The following is a 20,014-nucleotide window of genomic DNA, read 5'->3' as shown; positions in this document are numbered from 1 at the left end:
CACCCTCTCCACAATAGCCTCAGCCTCCCCCAGACCTCCCCTTCACTTTCTAGCACTTTGCCCTGCTTTGTTTTCCCTTCAAGGCACCTATTATTGCCTCATGTATTACTAGATGGTTACCTGTTTACTGTCCATAACCCCACTGGGATGTAAACTCTTTGAAGGCAAGAACTTTTTGTAGTTCACTGCTCTGTCCCCAGAACCTATGACTGACATAAAATAGACAATCAATAAATATTAGTTGAATGAATGTATGACTGAATGAACCCTGCTAGAAATCAAGTCAGGAGAAATTCCATTCAGCTGACAACAGCAGAATGGAATGAAGGCACACGAGTAATGTTTGTTCTTCTGTTAGCGGTAGAGTTGCATGTATGTATTATAGTATTTGTTTCTGTAATGTAGTGTGGAAAGCAGCTTTTTGATTGAGACATCCTGCCAGGGTTGTTCTAAACGCTAAATGACAAACTTTGTGTGCAGCAACTTTTTATACTACTTGGCACATAGTAGATACTAAATTAATGTTACTTACCATTATCATTTCCAGCAGCAGCTGCACCTTTATTATCAGTTAGAGTCAAAGTTCTCACACTTGGTGGCTTCAAAAGAGAGGTGTCTATGTATATTTATGTCCACATGTGTTGCATGTGTTTGTGTGTATATATATGTATGTAGATATCACGCCCAAAAGGGTGGTTGGAAATGGTTAAATACATAGGTTTGGTGATAGGATATATTCATGACCAAAGAAATGATCATGTCTGTTAACTGTGGGTAGAATCGTATTTCCTAGAGCAATGAGGAGTGATAGAAAAGAAATAAGCCCCTAGTATGGATTTTATAATCTTATAACTGAGCAAGGCAGACACACCAGGAAGAAATTTTGGAAATAATAGAAGCATTTAAAGAAGAACAGTGTACAAAACAGCCTATCTTTACTTGGATCCATTACCCTTCTCACGCCCTGTTGAATAAAGGGCAGAATGTCAAGTCCCAGGAATGAAAATTTCAGTACCGTCCAGGGGGATCCCCAGGAAGAGCATGTTAGAGGTGTCCAGCATGATGCGCCGCATCAGGGTCAACACGTCCACGTAGCCCATCTCATCGCGGACCTCCTCCAACCTGTCGAGGTGCTTTGTGATGGAATCAGCACAGACTGTCACCATGCGCACCAGGCCAGGGCCGGACAAAGCTGAAGGGTACACATCAGAGACAGCGTGAGCTATCTCTCAACTCCAGGACACACAAAATCAGGCGATGTGGGCTTTTTCTGGTTGAAGATTAATTGCTCAGAAACTTTTATTCAATAATTGGGTGTAAATTGTTATCTTATTTTTTATTCTTTTTGTATATTCTGCTAATTTTCTACTAGCATGTATCACCTTTATGATAAAAAATAAACGAATAAATGAGTAAATAAGTAAATATTTTAAAAACACACTTCAAAGTTACACTTTAGTTCTAACTATGACAAATCATTTGTGAGATTGCAAATAAAGCATTTAGTAATTGTGGTTATAAATCACAAAGCACGGATTTTCCATATTTATTGTATACATTTCCCTCTAAAGAAGGTTTGGATTTGGCCAGGGTGATATTGTACGTTTCAGTGGGTATCAGAATATTGCTACAGAACTATTTAAAGTGTATCTTATCTTTTTTATCTAAAGTACTTTCTGTTTAATTGTAGGTCATATGTGTAAAATGCTAGTCTTAAAAATTTACCAGTCATAACCTTCTCTTAATTTTGGTTTCTTCCCAAGCTATTCCCAGATTTATTGTACACAGTCAATGCTGTAACAGTGAAGCAATTTTTTGTTGGCTTAGCAGTCTTCCTCATAGGACTGGGAACACTTTCAGGGCAGTGACAACCTATTATATTAGCATTGTACTTTAAGTCCACAGTATGTGGTGTCCCTCTCTTTGGTGTCAAAGAGAGGAATGAATGAATGAGTGAATGAATAGATGAATGAATGAATGAAACCAGGTAGAGGGAACTGGCTGTGATATATCCAGTTGCTCTGCTCATGACCATCTGAGCAACTAAGGGGTCGAGATGGTATGTGGTCTAACATGAGAGTTTAACTCTTGTTTTTAAATAGTTTGTTTATTTGAATTGATAGTGTAAAAAATATGTAAGTCCAGTAGTTTCATAAATGTAGTATTTTGAAATGAATTTAGAAGTGATCCTATTGCTTATGTTTTCACTTCTATATTTTAGAATGTACAATAATTTAAATTAAGAACTAATTCTTTATCCTTAAGAGAATAAAGTTTTATCGAAAATGACAAAACTTAAAATGTAAATATTTATACAGAAGAAGGATTAAGATATATTTTGTATGTCAAATTGATTCCATTATTTGTATAATCATGAAGTTTCAAGAGAAAAGTATATGGTATATTTGCAGTACACACACAGACACAGACACACAAACACAACTTCTTCCTTCACATTATCCCCTTTATCTCCTAGGAGGTTATATACTGTTTATGTATCTTCCTTTGTTTCACTAAAACTTGGACTCTAGTAATTCTCTGGCTTTTTTCATCATAGAATTTTTTTTTAATTTACCACACTTTTTATCTAGCTCCCTCATAATGATGATGTGCATTGATTTAAGTCCCTGGAATTACCCAGGCTCTTCTTTGTTGCTTCATGGCAGTGAAACTGATAAAAACTGGTCTCAGGCAGGAAATCAAACAAACTTGATGGCTATTTATGAGCTTCTAGGAAGATCTCAAGAGAGTTTAACTCTTAAAATTCTCCTTTCTCTCTTTGTTTAAAGTTTCTTTAAGCTGTTTTTAGGAGTAACCTCTCTTTTTTATATCTTTTTTATTCAGAGTCTTTAAACAAAACAAATCAGCTGTGCTACAGAGGCCCCTGAAGGCAGACTTTGCAAAACAGGAAACCTGGTGAGTGGTCCTAGACTGTAACCATTTCCGTGCCTGTATAAAAAGGAAAGTTTTGTTGGCAGCATACTTCCTGATTTTAGGAGGGACTTGGCACATATGAAAGACCAGGATGCTATTTCCAGGTGACTGTCACATCGAGAAGTGGGACAAATGATTCCAGTGACTAAAGCCTTTGCATGGACCAGTTGGCTTTAAATATCACTCCCAGGCTGACGTATGATTTGCCTGTACATTCAAGGGCTTAAAGCCACATTTTAAACCTATAAGCAGAATGTAATATCTTTGAAAGAGCCAAGGGCCAAGGAATGTGGGTGGCCTGTAGAAGCTGGAAAAGGCAAGGAAACACTTTCTCTCCAGAGCCTCCAGAAAGGAACACAGCCTTGCCAGTGCCTTGATCTTAGTCCCATGAGACCCATGAGACCCATGAGACCCATGTCAGACTTTTGATCCGTAGAAAGGTTAGGATAATCAATGTGTGGTTTGGGGTCACTACGTCTGTGCCAATTTGTCAAGCAGCAATAGGAAACTACGACAATGGAGTATGTGAGAGAGTTGTGCTGAGTGTTGGTAATGCTCAGCTCTGTAGTGGGAAGATCACCTCTGTGCTGGGACAGGGATAGCTTTTCCCTGTCTTGGCAGCTACACAGGAGGCATCTAGGTTCACTGCCGAGGCTGGCTGAGGGAAGAGTATCCATGGTGCACGGTCAGACCTACAGCCCATCTCGCACCCGATTCTATCACTGACACATTTTCCAGACATGACTATCTTCTTTGATTTTGATGTGAAATATTGGTCATGTTTATTCCCCAAAGGCTTCTATTCCAGCAGCATGTAGTAAAGGGGGAAATCACTAGATAAGGAGGCTTGGGGTCTGGTGTCTGCTGTGTTGCTTGGGGTTAAACCACAAGGTCTCTAGAGATGTATTTCCTTAAGTATAAAACTCATGGGCTGGGTGAGGTGATATATGCAGGCCTTCTTATATATATATATACACATACATAAATATATATATACACACACATAAATATATACTTTATATATATATATATACACACACATACGCACAACGCACACGCTACAACGCACACATACACACACACACACAGAGGCCTTCAGCAAACAGATATTTTGAATCAAATATGTGATTGACACACTAAATTCTGAATTGAAGTGACTTTAGGTATATAGCGCACCATTTCTTTTTCACATCCATGTAACTGCTTTGTGCATCAAAAGGACGCACAGTATTTGAAATGGTTAGATATGTAGGCTTTTGTGGCTTTCTCCTGTACTACGAGTTACTGTTAGCAGAAATTGGGCAATTACTTTACCTCTGTAAGCCTCAGTTTTCTCATTTGTAAAATGTAGGTGATAAGTGTATTTACCACATGGCGTTGCTGTGGGATAAACTATCAAAAGTTTAAAACAGTGCCTACTATACAGATAGTACATGTATAATGAATGTTAGCTGTTATTATTTCAAAACCCTGAAGCAGCAGAAGTTAAAAATTATTTGAAAAATAGCATATTCATAGGCAGATGTGCAGAATGTACCCGGCACCTGAATACCTTTTGTAAAGAAAGGTCGAACAGCTTTCCAGAGGGCTGGATTATTGTTAAATATGATGCCTTTCTCATGCATGCCGATAAACTGCAATCCAAGTTTGCTGCCGAATCGGGAGATGTAGTGACTGTGCTTCATTACGTGAAACATACTTGAGGACCTGCAGAGAAAGCAAGCCTTGGGATTAATTGTGAAGTGTTAGGAGAACTGTGAAGTTTTTGTCTACCAGGTGCCTTTGTTAGCAAAAGCATGTTGATCTAAATGAAATGCATAATTTCTAGTATTCAGATTAAATAAGCACTTGTGTTAGCACAAGAACCTCCTTCTCCAGTTCACATACTTCTGCCTACCTGCTTTCTGAGCATCACTTAAGATAGAACACACACTCACACACACACACACGCACACACACACACACACAGTATTTGTTACTTCTTTTTCTTCTCTAACTCCAAGTCACTAAAATACTACCCTGCACTGTGGTCAGAGCTGCAAGGCTTTAAGAAATGAACCCTCTACGCCACCATATACCTGAGAGCATCCATCCCCCACGCAGCCCTTCTCCAGACAGTGTGGCCCCTGCAGAAGTGAGCCTCAGAACTGGGAGTTGCTGGTTAACTGAAGCCTTACCTCTTTAGTGTGGAAACAGCCCTTCTTCCTTGTGCCACCCACCCCCCAGTGTCCCCCAATCAGGCCTGGCCCTCCAATGGGGTATCATTCTGGGATGGAAGGATATCTCCTGGGCTCCTCTGATTTGGGCTTGACTGGGGTGGGCCTAGAAGACTCTCTGTGATGGTGACAGCAGCTCTCTTAGGGCTCTGCATCCATCACGACTCATGAAGGTCTCCAGGGTCACAGAGTTCTCCCAGGACACAGGGCGTGCTGAGCCACTAGATAGCCCTCGATGTGGCAACCCTGCAACCTGGCCTATAGCCCAGGCTTCCTTGAACTTCCTGGGTCCTCTTCCAGTGCCTCCTATCCCCACCCCAGGCCCAGCTTTTAAAGTCTGTGATGGATCTTCGAGGAACTAGGAAAGAGGAGGCAGCCCCTCCCCCCATCTCCTCTGCCAGGACTCTCTTCCTGCCCCCAATCTCCGTCCAATTTGGGCACGATAAGGCAATGAGAGTTACAAAATGTTGTAAAATCCTAGCTGAAGAAGTCATGGGGCCTGCACATGTGAGGAGAATATTATCTTCTTAGGATAGTGGTCCAGAAGTCTTCTGCAGAAGAGTCACTTTGTTCAGAAGATGGTTTATTAAGACTGCTTAGAAGTTAGGCTGTGACATTGGATGGGTAAATGGATCATTGAAATAATTTAATAATTGGGAGGATAAAGGATAAGTGGATAGTTACTGTCTTCAGGATAGAGGTGGGGTGGGTTTATTGGATGGTGGATACAAGCAGCACAGGAGAGGGTAGAGGAGAAAGAGCTGGGATGAACCTATGTGTGTGAGGGTTTAGGGAGGAGAGGACTCCTGGTTCTCTGCTCAGCAAAAGAGGGACTTCGGGAAAAAGAATGTCTGTTGGGAACTCACGAGGTTGAGAATTGGGAGTGGGTGGTATAAACCTTTTCTCATCTACCAAGTGAAAAATGAAGAAATGCTGCAGGTGACTGTATTTCCTGTGGAAAGGGGCTGAGGCTGGAAAAGTTTAGTGCGGGGCCCAGAGAGAAGCAGGCTACGTGGGTGAAGCCTAAGTGGTGTCTGTGACCATATGAGCTTCCTTCAGGAAACTGGAAGTCCAAGTGTCCTGAGTTAATAAGCTACACGGTTAGCCCTCTATGGTGTGTCACATGAAGGGGCCATGAATACTGATGGGATGGGGTTTATCTGAACATAGAGGAGGTAATAAGCAGGACATGTGGTGTTTGTATGTCGATTGTTTCCAATTGTGCCAATCCAGTATCTATATTGTCGGCAAAGAATGGACACAAACTCCACTTGGAGAAGTCAAACCAGATTATCTGAAGGTACAGAGGAAAGTCAGTGCAGTGAGGATACAAGTCAGACAGACCAGGGCAGAAGGAAGTGCAGGCTGCCGCCCCAAAACCCTTAGCCACAGGGTTGTCTGGTTATGATGAGTGAGGGAGGAAAGAAATGTCACCTCTCAGTACCTCCCTCCAAGGTCCAGCCTTTTTATCCATAACCCTCGTAACGTCACCTCTGAGGCATGGGGCCCTCGACCGACCCTGTGCTGTTGAGGAGAAAGGACCAGAGTTTGTGCTCAGGCACAGGCAAGTTCTCATATATCACCCTCTGCCTCTCTGTCCTAACAAAGGTCTAACAAACACATCTTCCAGACTCTTCTACAGGGGAAGATAACCAGCTTTTCAGATTACAGGGTTTAAGCCACAGTATTTTTACGTGGGGACATGGCCAATTGCAAATTCCCCTTAGTAACAGGTAAGCATGGGAGAGTGACTTCTCTCCATACGTGATTCTGCAGCTTCAAAAAATTAGAATAGTTAAAATAGATCCCCCAGAGCTTTCCCACATGGGGATTATCAATTATCCCATATCTCCAAGGCCAGGGTGGGGTTCAGAGACACAGATCACAACAGTAGAAAGCGGCAAAACATTTGAGCAGAGGAATAAAAAGAAAATATGCACTTTATTGCAGGACAGTAAAATAAATTTATAAACACTTTTTGATACTGCAAAGGAGGGAGAATCTGGCTATCTTCTGGCACGTAGGGGCTAGGAGATAGAAGGAATTGCACTGTGCTCGATTGTGCAAATTCCAGATGCATAATGTATTTCTGGGGTTAGCCTTATTTTAGATGCTATTTTTTCTTACTTTGGTGAACTTAATACTGTTGAACTTTTCATGTGTTGATTTTAATTTTGCTTCTTCTCCACTTCACTGAAAGTTTGTTTCTCAACTGCAAATTCTCCTACTGCTGGTGTTTCCAGAACATACAACCCTCTGAGATGGGGACTGGCTACCATAGGCTATGTAACTGGTGCTTACATGGCACGGAATGGACGTCTCCTTACTTGTTTGTCTCTGCAAGTTAACAGTTGGCTCCCAAAAGGAGGACTCTGCCTTCATGAGGTTGTTCAGTGACTGCCTGTGAAAATGCTTTCCCCTGGGAGACACTGGGCCAAAAGAGCTCACCTCTGGCTGAGTAGACTAGCCTGTGGGCTAAGTATTAGCCAAACCCTGACATTTGTGATGGATTCCAAAGTCCTATTTGAACATTAAAAGAGAGCCCCTAAAATGATGGCAGTGCTGAGTAAGGAAAACAGAATTACTATATTAATGAATCATTTATTTTATCTCTTTCAGGAAAAAAAAAAAAACTTATTTTCAAATAAAATGCTCTCTACTAAGTCAAATATACTCTTGATTTAATTCCAGATAATATTCATCAGATTATCTGAATTTTGCACAAATTTTTCCCTTCCTAGTAACTGTAAAAAAAAAAAAAAAAAAAGTCCGTATTTTTCTATCTGTATTCCACGGTGTTAGTTTGACCAAAAGATAGCCCAAATTTTGTCCTGTATGGAGAAAGATCCTGCTATAGAAAGGACTGAAGTTCTTCATTAAGTTTTCAGGACTCTCACTTTCTTTCCTCCCCCTACCTCATTCTATAATTAACGCAGAAAGTAATTTGTATACTCTTTTATTCACAAAGTTGTATCTACACATTTTAAGCACTTAGGAAACTAGCAGAGTAGTATTTTTCTGTTCTGACCCTAGAGCTCTTGCATATTTCATAAAAGACATTGGCCTGCCCGTTTCTTTGGAGGAATTCCTCAATAATTTAAAAAAGGGAATAAGACACCCCAACTTCACCCAATTAAATGTTAGTTAATAAAGAGCTAATGATTAAAATCAGTGTGTCCTCTAGGGGGCACCACCCTCTCAGTTATTCTGAGGCAGAGGCTCTGGCTTGGCAGAGAACACAGCAGGAAAGCTACAAGGGATACACATGCAGAGGGAAGTGTGACTGGCTGAGGACAAGCAATTTAAAACCTCAAAAATAGGCTGGCCCTGTCTAACCGGAGTAAATCAGGAAAGTGGAGACGAGAAGGTTGGTGAAGAACTAGGGATGCCAGCCCAGAGTACTCTGGGGGCGGACAGCAGAGACCTCCTTCCCACAGTGTGGGCCGGCCTGTACCACCAGGTGAGGGGGATGTTGTATTGATTGACTGACTGGGACAGTGAGGATTTCTCACTGCTGAGCAGAGACCGAGTCCCCAAGCTCAAAGGGACAGTGGGTAGGTTAGATGTCTTGTCCCTGGGGTCATTATTCTTCTTTAAAGGTGACTAAAGTCAAAAGACAGCTCCCAAGATGGCATACTTACTGTCTCTTCAAAACGAAAAGTTGCCAGAAAGTAAGTTCTTGGGTGGTAAGGAGGAAGCCACCCTCCTGTTCTGAGTTTAAAGAACTCACACACTTGTGGCCAGATTCAAGTGTGATGAGTACTAGAAATATGGGGGAGACAATCAATGGAATAATTGGTAGCAAACATTTAAATACACTTGCCTTGCGTAGACCTGTCCTGTGCTCCATCAATCCTACGAACTATTCCCTGTCCTTTGCCCTCTAATATCCTCACTTACCCAGCTTCAATACTGGGGTCATTGCAAGAGAAAAAGAATCCTTATAACAGAGATCTGACGGTGACCACCCTAACCTGATCAAATTTCCTACCAGTTATATGGGACTGCCTTTCCTGGTCTCCTGTTGTGATGCAATAGGAAGTGCCCAGGACTAACAAGAAAGCTTTGTGACAAAACGTTTAACCTGAATCACACTGAGCCTTTTGAACTAGTGTTCAGCTTGTAAGCAATGCAGGGAATCAAGAGTATGTTAAATAACACAATAATGAGACAATGAGCAAAATTTGGAAAGTGGGACATCCTGTAAGACAACAGAGCTCATCTCTTCGGAAGGTCAAGGTCGTGGGGGCAAAACGTAGGAGGACTGCTCTTTCAATTTTCGTGTTCATTTCAACTGTTCTACAAGGGAGGTGGAAAAATATTTAACTGTGAATCATTAGAGTCTCTCCCTTCCACGCATCCTCAATTTCCTTGACCTTCCCCATGCTGTGTTCTAGTTGCCTGGTAAAACCTCAACTCTGGCTAAATCCAACTCTTAGCTCACTGTGTGCTGGCACCTGGCAGCTGAATGGGGCTGGGGAAAAATCCATACGTGCAGAGGTGCGCGCACATACACACAGGCAGGACTCAGTTAAGTTCAAGTGGGCCCTTGGTGCACAAGGCAGTTCTACTACATTTCCTAGTCCATCCAATCTCACCTTTTTGGATAACTATTTTATTCTTCGCCCTCTCTCCACTAAGCTCCATTCCCTCCCCACTCAGCCTCAGCTAAAGACTTTATTTCCTGTGTTACTAAAAAGCATAAGCAACTAGAATCTCTGCACCCTTCAACCACCAGGATCTGTGCCCATGTGTTCAACCTTCCCTCCTGTTACTGTGGATGAACTTCTGTGTCCCTTGTCAAGGCCAGCCCCACTTGTCACGTGGAGCCCCTTCACATCTTCCCTAACACACTCCTTTCTCCTGTATCATCAGTTTTCCTCTGTAATTCATCATTCCCATCAAAACACACGTTATAATATCCTGTATCTTAACAAACAAAAGCTCCTTGGACAGAACGTCCCTTTCAGCTCTGTTCCATTTCTCTGCCTTCCTTACGACAAACTCCTTGGAAGGGTTGTCTGTACCTGCTGCCTCTGATTCTTCTCCCTGGATTCTCCACTAGGGTCAGACTTTTGCCGCTGCCACTTTATTGAAACTGCTCTTGCCAAAGAGACTCATGACCTCCCTGGTGCTAAATACAATGCTCCTGTCTCTGTCCAGTCATGTGACACCATCCGGAAGGTTGACAATTCCATCCTCCCTGACCGCATTCCTCACCTGGCTTTCAGACCATCACACTCTCCTAGTTTTTCTGTTCTCTGTGTGGCTGCCCTTCTCAGCCTCCTTTGCTAGTTTCTGACTACAGTGGAGGGTCTGAAGGCTCAGACCTTCTTTCTTAACCTCCCATTCAACTGTGTCCTCTAGGTGAGTCAAGTCAAAATATCCGAAATAGGATCCTGTTACCTCACCCTCCCAGACTCGCTCCAGACATCTCATCTTCTATATAGCACTTCTCTACCTGCTTATAGTGTGACAACCACCCTGGTTTGTCCAGGAATGTCTCAGCTTTGGCGTTAAAAGTCCCACATCGTGGGACATCCACTAGTCCCAGGCAAAGCAAGACACTTGGTCACCTTACTGATAACATATGTTTTACCTTTTCACCGTTGGTGTGTTAGCAATGTAACAGTATATTTGTCCAGAAGGGTAGGGATTTGGGGCTGGTTTGTCATGATTACTGATGTACACAAGAAGTTCTCAATAAATATTTGTTTAGTGAATGAATGGAGAGTGAATAATGACTATGATAGGTTAGCATCATCCAGTACTTGGCATATAGTCAGTTCTCAATAAATGCATATTTGCAGAATAACTAATGAATTCACTGTAAATTTATATATAATTAAAACAGACATATAAATAGTATAACCATAATGGTATATAAATTGCTAACAGACTCACAGATATGACCCTAGTTAGCATGTTAAATGCCAAGTCCCCTTGGAATGCATGCTACTTACATTCTTGTTTGATATTCATGACAAACACTAATATATACACACGACCTATAGTGTCTTGCATGACGTCTGTAGACCCTCATTCGTTTAGAGCATCCCTGCCCAGGGAATCGAGCATATTTTATCCACAGATGACCAGGTGGATCTTCCCCCAAAGCTCCCAGTTGCTTCAGCAGAATCCTTCCTGACGTCCCCCCACCTGAAGTTCTGCAGCCCCCACCACTTCAGGACTTAGCTAGTTTGAGAAGTTGGGCCATAATCTCAGCACAGTTGTAATGACTACAGATGTCATATTTTTCAGAAGAGGAAAAATCTGGCAAACTATCCAAAGAAAAAGAAAAAGCTTTGTGAGGTCCAGTGGGGTCTTTTCAAGAAGTACGGGTAGTTCTGGAAGGACCAGAAGAGCAGGCAGGGAAGGAGATGGGGACAAACATGTCCTATTCCTGAGGGGAGCTCAGCCCTTAACAACAAAATTGAGCGGCTCAGAGGCAATTAAGGAGAACACGGAGGCTCCGACCAGAGAAAAGCCTGTGAGGACAGGACAAGGAAGGAGCTGGGGGAGCGGGGAGAGGGGCGGAGTGGGTTGTTGTCCAGGTCCTCAGCGTGAATCAGCACCTGACTCTGTCAGGGTCGCTAAGGTCACGTTCCCGATGAGGACAACAGAGTGGTCAGAAGCCACGGGCACCGTAACGAGATTCCTATTTCAGGAATTGGCTTTGGGGTTCCTGGGAATTTATTTGGTGATCTAAGTATCTAGTGTGTACAAGCAGTTTCTGTTCTGGTCCTCCAGTCCTTCCTCACGTGCTTCCTTCTTCCCTCCAGGTCTGGACTTGCACTCCCACCCCCTGAGCTAGACTTAAGGGTAAGACAGTGAGACAAAACCATTCCAACCTGCTTAGCTATTTTCCCTAACCCCAGGGAAGGGCCCCACTGCCCTGGAAGCATCTTACTTTCTCTTCTCCCTCAAGCTTCGCACGCAGCACACTGGAATCACCTGGGGAGCTGTAGACACTACTGATGCCTGGGTCCCCCCACCCAGAGACTGTAAAAGTTGGGGTGAGGCCCGGGCAGTGGGTGACTTTAATGTGCAGCCAGGGTGAGAAGCACTGCTCTAGGTCCTGAGCTGCAGGCAGTAGCCTTTCGGAGAAATAGCCCTGTGGGTCCCTTCACCTGTGTCTGAGGGCAGGGGGTGACAGGGAAGGCAGATACTGACTTGAGGAGGGCTAGAAGGCAGTTTGCGGTGCTGGGGAATGAAAGAGCAGGACCTGTGTCCCAGTCCCCCAAGCCCAGTTATCATCGGTTCTAGGACATTTTGAGACTAGTCAGTTGTAAAAGTGAGTCAAGTATTGATTTTGAAAATGAGAACATACCAAATGCACTCCAGTTTATCTGAGCAGCGCTCAGTAGACCAAGGGAAGTAAAATGAAGGACTAACTCTGCTCTTGTAATTAGAGCAGTGGATCTCCAACTGGAGTGTGCCTCAGAGTCACCTGGGGTGCTTGTGAAAAGAGATCTCTGGGCCTCACCCCCAGACCCTTATTTAGTGAGCCAGGGTGGGACCCAAGTATGGGCGTTTTTCACAAGTTCTCAGGTATGTGGATATTGCTGATGGAGGGACCCCGCTCTTAGAACCACAGCCTTGGACTGTTTCACTATGAACCCAATGAAACAACATTTCCACCTGAGGCTATTTATGTTTAATTGTATAAACGTGGTCTGCCTTAGCTATTCTTTGAAGTTTTACAACGCCACACCGAGCGAAACAGAGAAAACCCAGGTGGCTATCTAGGCACCGGTTTGGTCGAAAATAGCATTCTGGTAGAGTAAGAAATATTTGGAAGGGTAGCAGATTTTTCTTCCCTGCTCCCCTTTTTCATGTATTTGGTTCAAAGAATTGGGCTTTGAGTTCATCATGGTGTTTTACAAAATGATGTTTGTCATCTTGGCCTGAAAAAAAACCCAATGTAGTTTCCAGAAATGCTTCACTTACTTTTGGGCGATAGTGTGTATCTGATCAAATAATTCTAATATCAGTAAAAACCTCTTGCTCAGTTTTAGTTTGTGGGTAAATCTTGTCAAGGATTATAAATATAAAAACTCATTAATGTGACAACTTAGAGGTAGCTTTGCTGACAAGCTAGGAAATAGAGCTGAATGTCTAGAACATCTGCTGATGTTTGCTTTCTTTTAAACTGTGCGTTTTCTATGATCATTCAATAAGAAAATGAGTATTTCACAAAAGTAATTCTTCACAGTCAGTGCATATTTGGTTAATCCTCGAGTGAATTCAATCTGCTAAAGTTATCCAGAAAATATAACAGAGCAGGGAGAGTGAGGGGAACATTTTTTCATAGGTAATGTTGTTCCTGGTTTGCATAATGTCACTCACAAGGACACTGGCACCCAGTCACCAATAGGGTAGCAGCATATGAATGGTGCCTTCTTCCACTGACTACCCTTCTAGAGTTTCTCAGTGCCCTGGCATTAGAAACACATTTGGAAATAGATACAGTCAGATTTCTTTGTCTCAGGTTTTTGTTTCTGTTATTGTTCTTTGTTTTAATGGTTATTTTAGGGATAAAACTCAACATCTTAGGAAAGCGAATGAGATGATACCTCTCCCTAAAGTATGTTTTGTCAAAGCCGAATCACGTGCATCTGAGTTTCTATATTCACTGTTCAGGGAGAGTTTGAATAATTTTGCAGCTCTCCAGAATTCTTTATCTGTGTACCTGGGGCTTCAAGCAAAGCCTAATCATTGCACTTGTCTACAATTTCAGATTTTTATCTAGAAATTACTCACCTTCATATAAGTAGTAAAAATATAGAAACAAAGATGGCCAGATATCACAATAAGTTTCTTCTTTAAAAGAGAAAACCCCAGCCTTGATTATAAAATATGTGCCTGATTAGTAACGGACTTACTTGCTGATAATGAGTGTTTCCTCTCCACATATCCAGACTCTCATGAATTCTCCGTACATCTTGTTGTAGTAGTTGGAGGCACTGCCGATCCCCATCCACAGGAACCTGCAGTGGGAAATGAGGGGCCCAATTCCCAGACAATAGCCAGGACCTAGGGAAGTCATCAGATCACAGTCAGTATTTCAGCAACACCAAAAAGACAAACTGCTTGAAGTTACTGCTGTTTCCTGTTGTTGTTATCTAAACGTTCTTTTACATCTTCTGATGTATATAGGTGAATCACACATTTGAAAAACGATTAAAACAACAGCATAAGCTTAACATGAGGATCTGCGGCTCCATGAGTAAAAAACAGTCCAAGGTACGCACCACTCCAGTTACATTTGGTCTCTATCATTTCATTCCGAATCAACTGGAGCAGGTGTCTACTCTTTTCTTGCTGTGTTAAGTGGTGTCCGTGAGTTTCAAATGCAGCTCAGTCAGTCCCTCTAGTAACAAGCATGAAAGCCAGAACAAGTGATGTGTTGACGGATCGATCTGGCTGCCTAGTTTTATCTGAAAACTTTGCGTTTGAAAGTACAAGTCTATGAAATGGGTGGGTTTGAATTAGGTTGTGTTTTGGTGTCATCCTTTTAACTGTGAGGAACATGGTCTGCAAAGATAATGTGCAAACAAAAAGCATTCATTTCTTTTTTTTTTTTTTCCTCTTTCGAAAAGGATTCCGTTTAAGAAAAGAATCTCAGCTAAATCTCACTAGACCAAATAAAGTTAAGCACTGAGGAATGAGGCAGTGGGTCTGATCAGTGTCCAGACCAGAGTCTGAGTTCAGTGATGTGGTTTTACTGAAGAGCAGTGGCCCTCACACCCTTGCTTATGTAGACGGTGACAGAATTGTGAAGAGCACGAATCCAGTGAACAGCCAGCGAACTTGCTGTTGTTTATATCAGAGAACAAACAGGGTGGCTGATTTTAGTGGTGGTGGTGAAAAGTGAGTCAGAAACTTTTTGGAATGGTTTTAGGAGCTTTATTGTAAAGTTACAACATTTCTATCTCTTACTCCTTTAATTCCATTCTTTCAGTGAAATGGTCATGAAGCCAAACTCACACAACTGACCAGGATAGTACTGTGATGTCACATTATGGACAAGAGTTACGTAATTATCTATGAAATCTGATTTTTTGTGTAAATCATCTAAATTGAAGTTTAGCCCCAAATTTGGCAAAAAGGTTTACTCATAACCTTGCAGTAGCTGGGTAAATGTGGACAAGACTGTCAGAATTTTTTTTTTTTTTTTGTCTTTAAATTTCTTCGTTAATGTCTATAGGACAAAAACAAGGATTTGGGTTCTTTGGGTCAAAAGTTCTTAATCTTAGAATTGTTCTGATAACACTGTATTGTTAGTAAATAACTGACAATATTAAAATAATGTCATTAAGTTCTCAAAAAGAATTAAGCAAGCAGTTTTGATTTTATACATATTTCCTTAAAATGTCATCAGATATACTGACCTCTTATTAACTGAAATATGCAAAATAACAATATACTTTACTAAATATTTATAGCTTAAAACATTGTAGATACTCAATAAATTTTTCCTGAATGAATTTTTGAAGTTAATTAGACATGTGTAAAGGATAAAGTTTTCAATGTTATCCTTATTTAGAGTATTTTAGATGTTATTACATTTTCATAAAAATGGAAAAATATCATTTTATCTCATACATTCAGTCCATGTGAAGTCAAACATCTTTCTATTTGGGAATAGACTTAGTCAACAAACACTTACTTAGCATAAACATATGCTAAGCCCATAAGCAACAAAAACGTATAAATGAAAGGCAGTGCTTTTTATGTTTTATTTAAAAGTTTGGTGCTATATAGGAAGTCTTAGTATTTAGGAACCACAATTCAAATTTCAAATATGACAGTGGAGACCTGTATCTGCTGAAAAGGAGAGATTATACTGAACTCTGCTTAGGTTGGGAACCTGAGTGCTCTAAGCAGAAGAGACGCAGAGTTTGGAGTCCTCAGCGACCAGCCATAGGCAGCCTTACTCATCCAGGAGACACTGAGCCGCTGCTAGGTAAAAACACTAGCTCTAAGTTAGAGACTGGAGATGGTATGATAAGTATAACTAGTGTGATTCTTTCATTTACTTGTATATTTTACACCCTCCAGCTAGAGAGAAGGATGCTCTAGGAGGGGAGAGATTTTGGTAGGCTATTAGGTAAATACTGGTTGCATCCACATTAAGCTGCCTTCTGCTTCTCAGATTCAGGAGTGCTTATCTAGGCATGCGGTGACTGCGGGAGCCTCTTGCACACCCTGAGAGGAGCAGGAAATACTTCACTGCATTTTTCTGCAGGAACAGCCTCCATGAAGCCAACAGCTGGGACTTCCCACCCACTGTGGCATTCCATGCTAGGTATACACCCTAAAGAAACCTGTGCACACAAACGTTCATAGCAGCACTGTTCACAGTAGCCCCTAACTGGAGACACCCCAAATGTTCATCAACAGTAGAATGGACGATTAAACCATGAGATGTTCATGCATACCATATGAACTGCAGCTGCATGCCACAACCTGGATGAATCTTATAGGCATAAAAGTGATCAAAAAAGCAAGATAGAAGAATAGTAATGTAAGATTCTATTGCTAAAACATGTGAAACCAGGCAAAATCAAGGTATATTGTTTGGAATGTGAAATTAGGTGAAAAAAACTATAAAGTAGCAAGAGAGTGATCGTCACAAAATAGATGATTGTTTACTTCTAGAGGTGAGAGAGGGTATGATTGAAAAGGCACCTGAGGAGCTTCTGGGATGCTGCTAACATTTCTTGTGCTGGACTGTGAGGACCCATTTATTTGTGCACTTTTCTGTAAAACAGATTTTTTAATGGGGAAAGGGGGACTTTGTTGCCATGTCCTTTACCCAGTGCCTCCTAGGGATGTGGTGCTCAGGGCAGAGAGAGGTTCTTGGGGAGAGGATGCACGTGTACGTTTGGGCATGGCCCTGTGTCCTTGGGGAAGGGACAGCTGCCAGGTGCCAGGTAACCTGGAATCTTGGGCAGAGATCTTTGAACTGGGGCAGTTTCCCCAAATTGAAGCTTACAAAACCCTCAAGTAGGAGTGACTCTTTTCTCCCCCAGCCATCATAGCCCTCCCTGGCACTAAGTCCTTTGCCTACGTGTGTCATCTTTGCACACTCCTTGGCCCCTTGCCCCCAGCATCAGATATCCTAGGGCCTCTCGGTAAATGGAGGTTGAAGAAGCTTATATCTGAGTCCCAGTTTCATCACTTACTAGCTGTGGACATCTACCCTCTGTAAGTATTAAGTTTCTTCATCTGCAAAATAGGCCTCAGCACACCCACCTCACCAGAATACCAGGAGGTTCACAAGAGAACATGGCTGAAACTGCATGAAACTGCTTTGAAAACTGTAACTTACTTAAGGGCTTTGGCTTATTATACCACCTGTTAATTCTTTGGTTTTCACTGACCTTGAGAATCTCCAACCTATAAAACCAAGAACCCAGAGAGAGACAGTGGTTGGAGGAATCTAGCAAAAGAAATCCGAAAGTATTGGTCAGTAAGAACCATCCAACAAGAACAGTGTCCTGACCTTCCTTTCCCCAGCCAGGAGTCACAGGATCTCAGTCTGGGCCACTAGAGGGCTCTGACCAGACTTCACATTTTCCCAGGGAAAGCATAGAACTAGAAGCTCCCTGGTAGCAAAATGATCATCCACCTGGGGTTTAGGACTTCCTGGTGCCCCCCCCCCCCTTCCCAGTTTCCTTCCTGCTGAGGTGCTGGCAAGTGATTTCCCTTCTCTGGTCTTTAGCCCCTCACCTTTGGAAAGAGGAGTTTGAACACAGTTTCTCATACTTATCATAGGGAGTTGCCTGGACAAGGCAGATGCCCTTTCTGGTCTCAGTTTTCCCTTCCCCAGATGAAGGGTTTGGGCTCCTCACTTTGCTCTCAACTCTGACTGCTCAGGAAGATCACTTTGGGAGATTTTTTAAAAATCCACATGAGGACTCACCTCAGGCAGGGTTGAGAACCACAGGACTATGTGCTCTAGAATCCAGACCCAGGACACTTTGCACCAACCCCACACTCCCACTCAGCATCACCCTGTGAAGAGGCCCACCACACGTGAAAGTGTTTAATGACCATGCCTTATCATATGTCCTATTGGATTGTGGTCACATGTCTGCCATGAGGAATTTTCCCAGATAACTAAAATACAGTCTGGTTATTTGTAAGTTAATCTGATAGTGTGGAGTGGTGGGGTTTCTACTGTAATTATCTGGGTAATTATATGATGTTCTACTTTTGATTGATCCACAGAGCTTGTTGAAGTTTCTTTCAGGGTGTGATGGTTCCAAGGGAACTCTAGTGGTCCCATTTTTCTTCCACTGTCCACGTCCCACCCAGCCCTTGTAGTGGCACCAATATTACAACCCAAGAATAAAAGAAAATGAAGAGCGGGATAGAGAAGGACTAAGTTCAAGAAAGGGAGAGGCAGAAGACAGGGATGAGGGAAAGTGGGAGGGAGAAGGAAGGGAGTACAGAAGGCATTCCAGAAATATTTTCACCTTCAGAGCAAAACCGGAGTATATTTGAGTAAAGAGGAAAAAACGCCCTAGAATTTTACCTTGCTCCATCCCTTCTTAAACTTACTTTAAAGGGTACTTGTGTCAATTCTATTTTACTAAAGCAAAGTGCAGACTGAAAGGGAGTATCTAAGATGTTTTTTAATAGTTTATTTAACATGTGCAGATAACTGGCTTAAAAATATTCTCCTGAGTCCTCACTCGCTAACATTGTCATTGTGTTTAGCCATCTCCTCAGCTTTGTTCTTTGTCCTTTTATAAAATTTCCTTTACCCTCATGGACCAAAAGCCCAAGCAAAAAATCTTAGGTACAGAACTAAATGACTGACTTACCTGGTATTGAGGATGTGTCCTCATAATTCCAAACCAAGAGGAGAAAGCCAGTGAGCAGCAGGATTGCCATAGCGGCAACAGGCACACCTTCAGACACCATGCTGGTGATGTTATAATAATGTATTGGGTTCAGCATTTCCAAAACCATCTCGTGTTGCTTGATCTCAGGGGAAGCAATTTAAAGTCCTGTGGAAATCAGAGGGCCAGAAAAATTAGAGAACTCCTCAAAACGTACATTTAGGACTCCTATTGCTTCAGAGGATGCTGTACTGTAGAGATGGGTGCTTTGTTTTATAATGTGATTGGACACTTAGACAAGACAAATTTGTGATTAGAAGTCAAAACAAGCAAGCCCAAGAAAGATCTTTTGGCTTGAAGTGCAGCATTTCTGACCTTGGTAGAGTCTCAGGTTCGTTTAGACGCTTAGTTTGATAGAAGCTTATCATCTTGCCCTTGAGTGGGTAGAGTGACTGAAATCCCAATTAACAGCCAAATTTCTTACCAAAATACATGAAAATGAAGCTCCTTCCAGAGGTGGAGTCATCCCGTGTTTTCATCAGCAGATTTTTTTAGGCAATATTTTTCTCTTGAAGCCAAATTAATGAAAAAAAAAAATTCCCCAACACCCTTCCTTGCTCAAAATTACTTCCCCAGAGAGTGAGCTTCTCCAGCAAGAAGGTGTTTCTTGTGCCTCATTGAGGCATTCTCAGAGCCTCTCCTAAAGTTGTATATTGAAATGAGTGTGACTCACTCAGGAAAGTCTTTCTATTGCCTTGATCAGTTAAAATCTCTTGCACCTTGGGCTGGAGGAAGCAGTACACATGGGGCCAGCTTCAGAGTTAGTACGAATGGGGAAGCAGGAAGAGAGGAGAAGACAGACATAGTAGATGCCAGAAATAGGCTCAGGTGTCACTCAGCAACCAAACTCCCCATAGCAGCTAATCTCTTGTGCCAGACAGTTTTCAGTTTGATTTACTGGTTCTGTTGTATTTTTCTTCCTGTTTTAAAAATTTTTTTGTTGAGTTA

At 42.1% G+C, this 20,014-nt stretch overlaps 1 protein-coding gene and 1 long non-coding RNA gene across 2 annotated transcripts in view; one reads left to right on the top strand and one right to left on the bottom strand.

Moving 5' to 3' along the window:
• Positions 1-20,014, bottom strand: part of LOC116664105 (aromatase) — a 104,284-nt gene that overhangs the window by 8,571 nt on the left and 75,699 nt on the right. The window contains exons 2-5 of the mRNA XM_032481203.1: positions 18,989-19,174; positions 14,036-14,186; positions 4,487-4,641; positions 1,016-1,192 (exon numbers count right to left, since the gene is read on the bottom strand). Of these exons, the coding sequence (XP_032337094.1) occupies positions 1,016-1,192; positions 4,487-4,641; positions 14,036-14,186; positions 18,989-19,136 (631 nt within the window). The 5' untranslated portion in view covers positions 19,137-19,174. The remainder of the gene's footprint in view (positions 1-1,015; positions 1,193-4,486; positions 4,642-14,035; positions 14,187-18,988; positions 19,175-20,014) is intronic.
• Positions 1-20,014, top strand: part of LOC116664108 — a 109,082-nt gene that overhangs the window by 45,641 nt on the left and 43,427 nt on the right. Inside the window, exon 2 of the long non-coding RNA XR_004320448.1 lies at positions 2,845-2,916. This is a non-coding gene — a long non-coding RNA (uncharacterized LOC116664108). The remainder of the gene's footprint in view (positions 1-2,844; positions 2,917-20,014) is intronic.

The sequence above is a fragment of the Camelus ferus genome, chromosome 6, assembly GCF_009834535.1.
Source record: "Camelus ferus isolate YT-003-E chromosome 6, BCGSAC_Cfer_1.0, whole genome shotgun sequence".
In the NCBI taxonomy this organism is placed as follows: Eukaryota; Metazoa; Chordata; class Mammalia; order Artiodactyla; family Camelidae; genus Camelus; species Camelus ferus.
This window is presented reverse-complemented; position numbering and strand designations above follow the sequence as displayed.